At 39.8% G+C, this 11,643-nt stretch overlaps 2 protein-coding genes across 5 annotated transcripts in view; both read right to left on the reverse strand.

The window, feature by feature from the left end:
• Nucleotides 1-5,490, reverse strand: part of Scfd1 (sec1 family domain containing 1) — a 68,436-nt gene extending 62,946 nt beyond the window's left edge. Inside the window, exon 1 of the mRNA XM_057783419.1 lies at nucleotides 5,395-5,490. Coding sequence (XP_057639402.1) covers nucleotides 5,395-5,446 — 52 coding nt within the window. The 5' untranslated portion in view covers nucleotides 5,447-5,490. The remainder of the gene's footprint in view (nucleotides 1-5,394) is intronic.
• Nucleotides 5,491-9,476: 3,986 nt separating this feature from the next.
• The window catches only part of G2e3 (G2/M-phase specific E3 ubiquitin protein ligase), a 40,054-nt gene continuing 37,887 nt past the window's right edge, over nucleotides 9,477-11,643 (reverse strand). For all 4 annotated transcript variants that reach the window (XM_057782524.1, XM_057782521.1, XM_057782522.1 and 1 more), the window contains one exon: nucleotides 9,477-11,373. In XM_057782524.1, coding sequence (XP_057638507.1) covers nucleotides 11,114-11,373 — 260 coding nt within the window. In that variant the 3' untranslated portion in view covers nucleotides 9,477-11,113. The remainder of the gene's footprint in view (nucleotides 11,374-11,643) is intronic.

Genomic DNA, 11,643 nt, shown 5'->3' on the forward strand with positions numbered 1-11,643 from the left:
CCTCCTGACAACCCCACATTGCCTTTTATACAAAAGTCAAAAGAAATCGCTTTGACCGTGAACTTGCGACAGTCTTAATAGCTAACCGCTACTGTTGTCTACTATTTGGCTGAAAGCAAAGGTAAGAACAATCTTTACAAAGATTGTCTATAGCATGCTTAACTGTTTCATATGGAAACCCACTACAGTAGGTCTGTTTTTTAGTTACTCCAGAGTATAAGCCAATAAATCCACTCAAAGGTTATACAGTTTAATTAGTTTATAGTCCTAGGGGAAAATGAGACTTCATAATGTACTAGATAATGACTGAAGTTATTCACTTTCAAAAACCAGAGCAGCCATGCTTTATATGTTACAGTGCTACGTGGCTTTTATTGCTCATGTGTTCATTGACCACAGCAGATAAACATTTTCTAAGGAAAATGAAACTCTACTATGCTGGTGTTCTCTGTGTGTGCATGTATCTGTGTGAGTTTTTTTAGCTATAGTCTCATTAAGTCAGTCTCAAGAGGATAATCTTGACCTTCTAATACCATGCCTATGCCTCCTAAATACTGGGATACAGGTAGGCATGCATTGCCCATCCCTCCTAGTTTGTAAGTGGTGCTGGAGAGTAAACCTGACTTCCTGCATGCAAGCACCTGAAATTGAGCCGGCCAAGTATTCAAGAAAATGTATAAATCAGATGATTTAAGACCGGCTACTCATGGGTGGACAAGAGATGCCCTTCCCCTTCCTCCCGTCCATCAAAGCCTGAGAGAGTGGAGGAGCTGGCCCTGGGGTCCTAAGAGTGGAAGGACTGTCCCTACCTCTCACCAGCTGCAGTAGCCCCTGTACCTCGCCTGGGCAACACACTAGAGCTGGCCCCAAGGGTGCAAGTGTGAGAGCACCGACCCTGAGGGCATGAGAACTGGCCCCACTCCCAGCTCACTGCTGCAACACTGGAGAGCTCACCCTGGTGGTGAGGACAGGGGAGAACTGGCTGGTAGACCGACCCTACAGCTGCCCAGGCCAAGACCCAGCATCCACGCCATCTATGATCTGCTGGAGCATGTGAAGGGGCCTGACTCACAGACCCACAGCTGTAGGATCTCCACAACCCAGGGCAAGACTAGGTTATCGATAGTGTAATAGAAAGCAGAGGCCCCGAACCCGACTAGTGACTCTTTGCAATGAACACTTACAAGTTAAGATGTACGGGCAAAGGGGTTTATGGGGTGACTCACTGTGTCACAAGCTTCCATGACCAGGCTTTTAATTTCCCCCCTTTTAAATTTTTTCCTTTTTCTCTTAATTTTGCTTTGTTGGATGGGGGTGCAGGGGCGGAGGATGGATGTGAAGGGATGGGAAATGAATGGGATCAAGACACACGATATAAAAGACATAAATAAAAGAAAAAAAACCTGATTACCTTAAAATCTACCTGGGTCTTACTATGTAGCCCTGGTTGCCTTAGAACACACTATGTACACAGGGCTCACAGAGCTCGGCCTGCCTCTGCCTCCTGATTAAAGACATGTGCCACCATGCCAGGCTACTTTGACTTTTAAATGCATTTGAATTTTAGGTAATACAGAATAATCTGCAATCCAAGATGATGTGGTATTCCCCTCTGTATGCTGTATGCTTTATTATCACTGGTTAATAAAGAAGCTGCTTTGGCCTATGGCAGGGCAGAATAGAACTAGGCAGGAAAACTAAACTGAATGCAGAGAGAAAGAAGGCGGAGTCAGGGAGACACCATGCAGCTGCTGAAGAAGAAAGATGCTGGAACCTTATCGGTAAGCTACAGTCTTGTAGCAATACATAGATTAATAGAAATGGGTTAATTTAAGACTAAAGAGCTAGCTAGAAATATGCTTGAGCCAGTAATCAAACAGTGTTGTAATTAATATAGCTTCTGTGTGATTATTCGGGTCTGGGTGGCCGGGAAACCAAAGCGCAGTCTCTGTCTACAACAAACTAAGAATACAGTACTATATAATACACAAATAACCTCGGAGCACATTCGCCTTTGAAAGAACAGCTAATAAACACGTAAAGGTTGAGATACTGCTCAGCACTAGTACTGAAAAAAGTTTACTTCAAATGGTGGTTTGGCAACCACCATCAGAAGCTTCCTTAGATACCAAATTTTCTTGGATGCTCAAGTCTCTCTCACTTAATTATAAATTTTTTTGATAATATTTTTAAAAACAAAATGGTATATAGTATTTGCTATAGACCATTAAGGGGACTCCCTTAAGTCATGGTTAGATTAGCTATTAATACCTAGACAAATGGAAATGGCAGGCCATTTGTTGTACTGCATTAAGGGACAATGCTTATGTACTAGATTCTGCCCTAAATATAGGGGATCAATCACACAGAGGCAAACAGATGGATAAGAATGGCCTGTCCTCAGTTTTCATTTCATCCTTGTTGAGGATGAGGGCCATTTACAAAATAAATAAAACATGTAATGTATGAGCTCATACTAAATGCTGTGAAGAAGAATGGGACCACGAAAGGAGAAAAGAGAGGTGGGGTAATCATAAATAGTGATTAGGAAGGCCTCCTGAGAAACACTTTTGAGTAAAGACCTGGAGGAAGTGAGCCATACAAGTTACTTACCAAGAGACAAACACAAAGGGTAGGAACATCCAGGTGAGGGGTCAAGGAAGGTAACACAGTGGGCAAAGTAAGCAGAACCTAGGTCATATGTGAACTTTGGAGATCAACTATACCACAATGAAAAGAAGACACTATTAGAAAGTTTTAGGCAAATGTGTGCCATGTTTAGTGCAGGTGGCGTCTGTAAAGAATGAAAGGGAACAAGGTTGTAAAAGCAAAAACTACAGACAGAAAGTTATCGTGCAAACTCAAGGAGACTGCGCTGGAGGACGACAACAACAACCGGAGTTAAAGAAAAATGGAATGACTTACGGACAAACCTGAACTGAGTTAAAGTAAAAGAAAAAAAAGAGACAGTCACAGGAGTTTTCCATAAGCAACACAAAGAACCAAGTGGCCTGCATTCAGAGCCCTCTACCTGGGAATCACCAGCTGTGGAGGTTTGAAGGAAAGTGGCCCCTTAGGCTCAGGGATCTGAATACTTGGACACTAGAGAGCAGCACTATATGAAAGGATTGGAGGTGTGGCCTTGCTGGCTGAAGTCTGTCACTGGGGTTGGGCCTTGAGGTATCAAAAAGCCCACTTCACGTCCAGAGACTCTCTGTTCCTGCTACATGGGAATCTGGATGCACAACTGGCAGCTACTTCTCCAGCACCATGTCAGCCTGCATGCTGCCACTGCCCCTGTCATGATAACAGACTAAACCTCTGAAATTATAAGCAAGCCAAAATTAAATGTTTTATTTATAAGCGTTTCCTTAGTCGTGGTGCCTCTTCAAAGCAACAGAACACTGATCAAGATACCAGCATATATAATAATTAAAATTAAGAGGCCAGATGGGGTCACAATAAGAGAAAAAGCAGTTGATTTGGGCTGTGCAACACTGAGAAGATAGGCAAGAACCTGCAACAGCAACAAGCAACTTATTCTGACTGTTGAATTGAGGATAGAAAAGAGAAGAAAGTCATCAAGGAAGCTTTCACAAAGCGGTGGTATCTGAGGTTACAGAGGTATTTCAGGAGGACAAAGCAAGAAACAGGTATGTTATTTAACACCTTTGTACCTTAGTTTCTTCATCTGTGAAATTAGGAAACAACAGAAACCACCTAAAACAATAATAAGTTCTCAGTGCACAAACTACTATCTTATCCATCCAAATTGACTACAAACTACTTTGTATCAGAGCATTCTACTTAGAATATTTGAGGATTGTTATTCCAAAATATTCTCAATAGAAATCAAGGAAATGCTACTTCTACTGTTGTAACACAAAAGATTTTATTCTTCTGAAAATAAGAAACAATCCACTTAGGGAACAAATTTAATAACTGATGTAGCATAAGCAATATAGTAAAAATGTGGACTCTTGCTGCAGTGAAATTAATTTCCACTGAAAGACAAAATGTAATAGTAGATTTTAATGTTTTACAGTGCATATTAAAATGTACTGTTACATAAATTCAACTTTTAAAAGGCTCCCTTTATTCAGGACAGTTTTGCTGCTGGGTAGTAAAATCATTTAGTTTTATTAAGCTCTTGGACCCGAAGTGCTAAGAAAACCTGGACTTCTATTTCTTTGCAAATAAGATGAATTCTTAAGCACTGCTTAAACCATTGTTGACTTTCCCATATTTAAGTTATGCCTTAGTGTGCCTCACAGGTTTTACTAATATCTACTGAGAAACGTAAAGCACATTTCAGTATGCTACATTCAAGTCTACGAAGTTTTATCTTATTTTTCTTTTCTTTCTTTCTTCCTTTTAAGACAAGGGAATCAGGTACAGTTTAAATTCTTCTGGAATGCTGTATTGATTGTAACCAAATATTTTTCATACAAATAAGCATAATTTTAAGAGAATTAAACTATAAACATTCTTGATGGTTCGTGGCCTATTTCTATTTTCTTTGGCATAAGGTTTCTCCACAAGTAGTATATATAAATCAAATATAACATAACTATATTGTATATAGCTATTTATAAATCATTATTTGGGCTCCACAAGTAGTATATATAAATCAAATATAACATAACTATATTGTATATAGCTATTTATAAATCATTATTTGGGGACCAATGCGCAATTATCAAGTTACTAGAGTTGCTTAGAGAAAATTAGGAGTATCTCATATTAATAAAGAAGCCAAGGGAAGTAGTGTGTACCTTTATATTTTGTGAATTAAGTGGAAGCTGTATGAATGTGCTTCACTTAATATACAATTATACCACTTTGAGATTACTAATCTGTGGAACAACTGAAACGGGGCGCTGCTAATTTGACAGTCTCCACTCCCTTAAAGCAAGCTGCAGGAGGAAGTGATTATCATTTTTCTTCAGGTTCTCCCGAGACTGGTACAAAGAACACGGCATAAAGTAAGGAGCTCTGAGAAGAATACTCAGATTTTGTAATTACGGCGCAAATGTCGGTTTTTTAAAAAAACCATCAGACCTGAAAGTGAAAACCAAGCCATCCTGCGAGACTTGAACTATGAATAAACGTGAATCTAGAGTCCTCGTCAAATGACAACGTAGGAAAGGAAAGACCAACTGCCAGCCCTTGCCGGGATGGCCTCCTGGAGCTCAGTAATGCAGAACCAGCCCACTGAAGCCGCTCTGTACCACAGGAAAAGCTGTAAAACTAAAGTCATTTCTTCCTTTCACCTCAAAGTGGAGCAGCTCAAGAAGCTCAATTTCGAGCTGCACGAACAACCAGCGAAGGCGGCCAAGAGACAGGTCGCTGCTTTGCTCAGGCCCAAGCTGCAGAGAAGGAAATAACGAGTACCTGTTTGCCTCTCCCGAATGCTGGCCGTGGACGCCATCTTGCTTCCCAACATCCACTGCCCGGCTGGCACTGGGAGCCCGAAGATGACGTGGCCCACCCTCCCGCCCCGGAAGCAGAATCAGGGGGCGGGACCGGAGGATCGACCCGCCTCCTGCGTCCCAGACCACGCCCTTCGTCCCAGCCATTGGTGTTTTCCGATTTCCCAGGAGTGTTTCCGACCAATCGGACCGAGGCTCCTGACATTCGCCTCTCTGGGCGGGGGCGTGTGCAACGGGGCTCCAGAGTGACTGCTGCGCTCTTTCGACGGGCTTTAAAACCTCGCAAAACTCAGGACTAACCTGAACGCTGGACACCGTTTTCTTGATAAGCATTACAGCAGAAGTGTCCGTTCCCTATTTCTATGAAAACAAAAACTTCCCTACAAACGCTGCAAAATTCTCAGCCCCATTTCTACAGCATAGCGACCTAGCTTTATGGGTTTGATCGGCTAGGCTATAAAATCAACTTGGAGCCAAATTACAGAATTTCTTGCTTTTAGTGCAAATTAAAAACTACCACTAGGGCTGGAGAGATGGCTCAGCCGTTAAAGGCTGGGGTCACAATAAAAATAAAAGCCGCCACCACCATGATTCTGGTGGTACATTTTAAACTCCGTGAGTATGAAATAAATCCCATAGCGGCCATCTATATATAATAAATTTTATTGTCAAAAATATATACAATGACAACTTATTACCAATTCGATGAGTTCACTGATGACATTTCATTAAGGGGTTAATTTTGAACAATCAGATTGTGATAAAAATCAAACCTTCAATAATTTGGCCTTCAAGATTACATAAGTAAATTTTTTCCTATTTTTTTTAAAGTCAAGATTACATTTTATAACAAAAACATGCGCTCCACTGGAAAGATAGAAAGATTTAATTTTGTAAGATGAAAACAGGCTATTTTATATTTTAATCTACCAGAAAATACCTTAACCTACAATCAGGATTCTGCAAGAATTACATTATCTTTTACTTTATGGCTGACACATGCATTAAGAAATCAAATAGAATGTTTACTGGGGTTTTCTTCAGTGCCATCACTAATTTGTTTTAGATTTATTTATTTGTTTATTTATTTATTTATTGTGAATACAATACTCTGCCTGCATGTGTACCTGCACCCCTGAAGAGGGCACCAGATCTCATTGTAGATGGTTGTGAGCCACCATGTGGTTGCTGGGAATTGAACTCAGGACCTCTGGAAGAAGAGTCAGTCCTCTTAACCGCTGAGCTATCTCTCCAGCTCTAATATTTTAAAGGGATCTCCCACAACCTAGCTTGTAATGTGAAATTAACAGTTTCTGCCTTGAGGGAAGTATTCTGGATTCTAGTATCCATGAACTATGAAGCATAATGGCTTTTCCATCTTCCAGTGAGTTCAATTTTAGTCACATGAGCATTCCCACTTTTAAATACAAATTTACAATTTAATCATTTAACTTCCACCACAAACTCCTTCCAAGACTATAAGGCACATTAACATAAAACACCAAGACAATGCTAACATTCATAGTGTTTCTGTCGAGTGTGTAGTGGGGGATAGCAAAATACACCCCACAGAAGAGTAGCTATATAAAAAAAAATCCTTGCAAAGCTAATACGAATATTTTATCTTGGTTTTAAACTTACCTTGCATGATTACAGAGTAAAAACCATGTTTTCAGAGTGTTAATTTACTAACTGTATATATATGACTTCAATTTTTTTGGCTTAAATAATTAAACATTAGGTGATAGTTTTATCATAGAATAGCCCAAACCAATTCATTTCTTAGGAGTTCCAAGATTTCTCAAGCTTGGAAAATAAAAGATCTTGGATTTTACCCACTTAATAAGAATATTAACCTTGTAAATGGACTATTAGGTTAAGAGACTAGCGAGAGGCCGGGCGGTGGTGGCGCACGCCTTTAATCCCAGCACTCGGGAGGCAGAGGCAGGTGGATCTCTGGGAGTTCGAGGCCAGCCTGGTCTACAAGAGCTAGTTCCGGGACAGGCACCAAAGCTACAGAGAGACCCTGTCTCAAAAAACCAAAAAAAAAAAAAAAAAAAAAAAAAAAAAGAGACTAGCAAGAGAAGGGGATGGGGTTAAGTATGAGGCAATAAGGGAAAAAAAGTGACCCAAGTTTATTACATACATGTATAGATATGTCATGATAAACATTGCTTTGTACAATTATTATAAGCTAATAAGAAAGAAAAATGAGCTGGGCAGTGGTGACACACGCCTTTAATCCTCTGGGGAGGCAGAGGCAAGCGGATCTCTGTGATTTCAAGGATAGTGAGTTCCAGGACAGGTTCCATTACACAGAGAAACCCTCTCTTGGAAAACCAGAAAAAAAGAAAAATGAGAAATGAATTATAATAGAGAGTTGAGTACTTATTTGATTCTTGACACAGCTGGAGACATCCAAGGAAAGGACTCCCAATTGAGAACGTGGGCAGGCCTGCAGGACATCTTGATGAGTGATTGGTTGGGGAGGGCCCAGCCCTTTGTGCTTGCCGCCACCCCTGGGCTGGAGGTCTTAGGTTCTGTGAGAAAGCAAATGGCAAATCATGGAGAGCAAGCCGGGGAGCAGCACCTACCCATGGCCTCTGAATCTGCTCCTGCCTCCAGGTTCCTGCCTTGACTTCCATCCATGAGAAACATGGAAGTGTAAGCAAAATAAGCCCCGTCCTCACCAGGCGCTTTTGGCCATGGTGTTTCATTACCACAATAGTGACCCCGAGGTGGATGCCAGGAAGTCAATAGTGACCCCGAGATGGATGCCAGGAAGTCAATAGTGACCCCGAGGTGGATGCCAGGAAGTCAATAGTGACCCCGAGGTAGATCTCAGGAAGCCTTCATTTATGAGCACTTCACATTTGGTGGCACAAAAACATTGAGAAACTTTATTGTAAACTTTTTTCTTAAAATCATGGTGACACTATGGATGAAACCCAAGGTCCTAACACAGGCCGCCAGGAAAACCACTCTGCCGCTGGGCTGCATCCTCAGCACTATGTGATTTGGTTATATTTTAAATAGACAAATTTATAAACTATCTCAGTACGGTATCTGGTGTGCAGTAGGTATATTTGGATATTTGAAAATGGTCAAAAACAGAACTAAACATGGGGTCTCTTTCAGGGGCTATACAATTTCTAGGTTATAGATAATATACATTCAAGTAATTCAAGATCAAGTGTTTCATGCTTTACTGCATTATCTGAAGCACAACATTAATTTGTAACAATGACATAATGGTAATGTTTATCAACAGACTCTAGGTATTACTATTTTAATATGACCGAATGCTAAACCAAAGTCACTGGGAAAGCCTACCATTATATGTCCCTTTATATAGCATCTCAACATTAAATGTACAGGTTCCTAAAGCTTCCAATATAATTAAATAGGGGGAACATAGATAACAGAGACCATGATAGTGCACTCTTTTTACTCAACTAAAAAAAACTGTTGCTTCATAATGTTGAAACTATGTATTTAAAAATTCAATGTAAGAACTATGCTATAAAACATGCTATAAGCACAACACAGTAACACTGATGTTTCTCTAATAAGCCTCAAGTGTAAAGATTAACCTACAGACCACACTAACTAGAATATCTTTGAAAATCTGATTGTTTCACTTTAAGAAATAAATATCCTGTTGTTAATGATACCATCTCACAACTAAGACCACATTTACGGAAGCGAAACACTACTTTTACTTGTAGGCAGCCCAAACTATCTCAGTACAGTATACCTCCAGACCCCAACACAACACAGTATGAGGGCTGCTAGCCTCGTTACTATCCTAGGAAAAATATTAACTCAAAATAGCATTTACGTTACATGGATTTAACAGTCTTAAAAACGTCATGAGAACTAAATAGGTTAAGATGTAAAGATCCCATTTATCAATCAACACACTTGGAATGAAAGCTGCCTGCTGAGATGAGGTTTGAACTATCTGATAATGGGTCACTAAATTACTTTTGAAAATCTAGCAAAATGTAACACAAAATAAAGAAATGCCTTAAGACTAAATGCTCGTTTAAAAAAAAGAAAGGAACTTTATTAGTTCTGTTAAGTACAACTTGAAGCGTACTGAAGCAACAAGCAAAAATGACACTGTGATTACATTTGGGCTTTTTCCTTTGGCATTAAGATCCTGTTATTTAAGGGTGTTTCCCGGGGTTAACAGTACATGACCAAGAGCAGACACCTGCTGTGTCTATCAAGAAAAAATTGACTTTTTTTTCCTTAACCTCCCATGATTTTTCGGACTGAAACTTGGGGCTTTGTCTTCCCTATCCTTGCTAATAGATTCAGGCACTAGATTTGCAAAGCCACAGACATAAAAATGGTCCTATGAGGGGCTCCTCTGCTTAGTTGTTTGTCAAGGCAGGGTCTCATGTAGCTAAGAATGGTCTTGACCTTGCTCTGTCACTCCTGACCCTCCTGCCTCAGCTCCCAGCCCCCCCCCGAGCATGGATTACAGGTGTGTGCCATGATACCTTGCTAGAGACTCTCTACACCTTGAACTGATTAAGAACATGATTCCCTGTTGCTCGTGGCAGATTCATACAATCAAAAGATAACCACTGCTGGGGACATTGGTGTACAACATGACCCCAACACCCAAGTGACTAAGGCATGAGGATTGCAAATTTATAACAGGTGGGGCTCTATAGACAGACCCTACCGCAAAGCAATAAAAGATTGAAAAATAAATAGTTTATAAAGAATATACAAAATACATTACTTATATCTATGTGGCAAAATTAGAGTGTTTTTTTTAAACTATTTGTAGTTTTAAATTATAATTTATTCATTGCTTATACAATGTATCTTTTGAAAGCAAAGAAGGTTAACTACGAAATGCTGTGGTGAGATCTTACCAGTCCTAAGACAATCTTGATAATAAATAGCTGTAATTTAGCCAAACCCGACAGTCAAGAGACATACAGAATGAGATGTACATCCTAACGTACTTAGAAGTACAACTGAAGAGCCAGCAGCAGTGCTTGTAAGCCTACGGAGCACCCATAGACTCCAGAGTTATTTGTCTAGCTCTGCTTCTTATATAGGACCTTCAATGAGTCCTTGTTTGTTGTATTGTTCACAAAATACAAAATAATACAAAAACATTTAAAACTTAAATCCAAGAAAAGCATATGCATAGCTCTGATTTATGAGATGACTTTCTAACTTTTCTACTCAATGCTTTAAAATATAGAAATGTGGCAGCCTTTCTACATGATCAACTCCAGGAAAGCAGACAACACAGAGAAACAAATACCATACAACAAACGGAACAGACAAAAAAAAAAAATGAAAACTCCAAAAGTTGTGTCATTCTATAAAGGTGAATCCTAATTGAAAAAGCAAGGGAACAGGTTTTTCTTATGTCATGCTAATATAGCCGAGCACCTGTACAGCAGAATAGTTTGTACAACCATTCAAAAAAGATTCATATTGAAGTTATGAAGAAAGCATAGTCATAGGAAGCTATCACTGGATACTAGAATGTCTTGACCGAACCTTCAGTGGTTCAGAAGCCAAAACATCCCTTTATAAGAGAGTCATAAATTTTAGTGAGCCAAGAAGCTGGCCAGAATGTTCAAAAGCGATGATTAATAGCAATAACTTTATCAATAGCAGCCTTTAAAGAAACATCTCTTCATTTATGTCCAAGGTAGTGAGCGAGACCCTTCTTCCTTTTCTAGTCTTAGAGTGTCTCTTATGGCAAAATCCATACTTTCTTGAAACTCCTGAAATGTGTTGGTGATCGGCAGAGCTAAGCAGTTATCACATTTGTTTCCAACAGGAAAATCCACGTGGAGACATTCAATTGAAGGAAGGGGTTTAAACCCAGCAGGCGGAACGGAACTACAGCCGGTTGCAAAAATAAGAATGTCTTTTATTGTAGTTGTAGATTTACCATCTGAAAAGTTAGCAATTAAAGAGAAAAGAAAATTAAATCTGCAAAACATATTATTGTCGAATAGACACGTTCTCAATCAGACTACGAGGACTGACAGTAATAGTCCGGCGTCCACCAAGGACAAGCATGCTAAGCAGTACAGTCAGCAAGTGAATCTCAGTGTAGGAAAATCAATCAGCTGAATCTCAGTGTAGGAAAATCAATCAGCCCACCCTCATTTATGTAATAATTAACAGATGCTGAAGCAAACACTATATGTAAGAAAATTAC

The sequence above is a fragment of the Chionomys nivalis genome, chromosome 10, assembly GCF_950005125.1.
Source record: "Chionomys nivalis chromosome 10, mChiNiv1.1, whole genome shotgun sequence".
NCBI classification, from domain to species: domain Eukaryota; kingdom Metazoa; phylum Chordata; class Mammalia; order Rodentia; family Cricetidae; genus Chionomys; species Chionomys nivalis.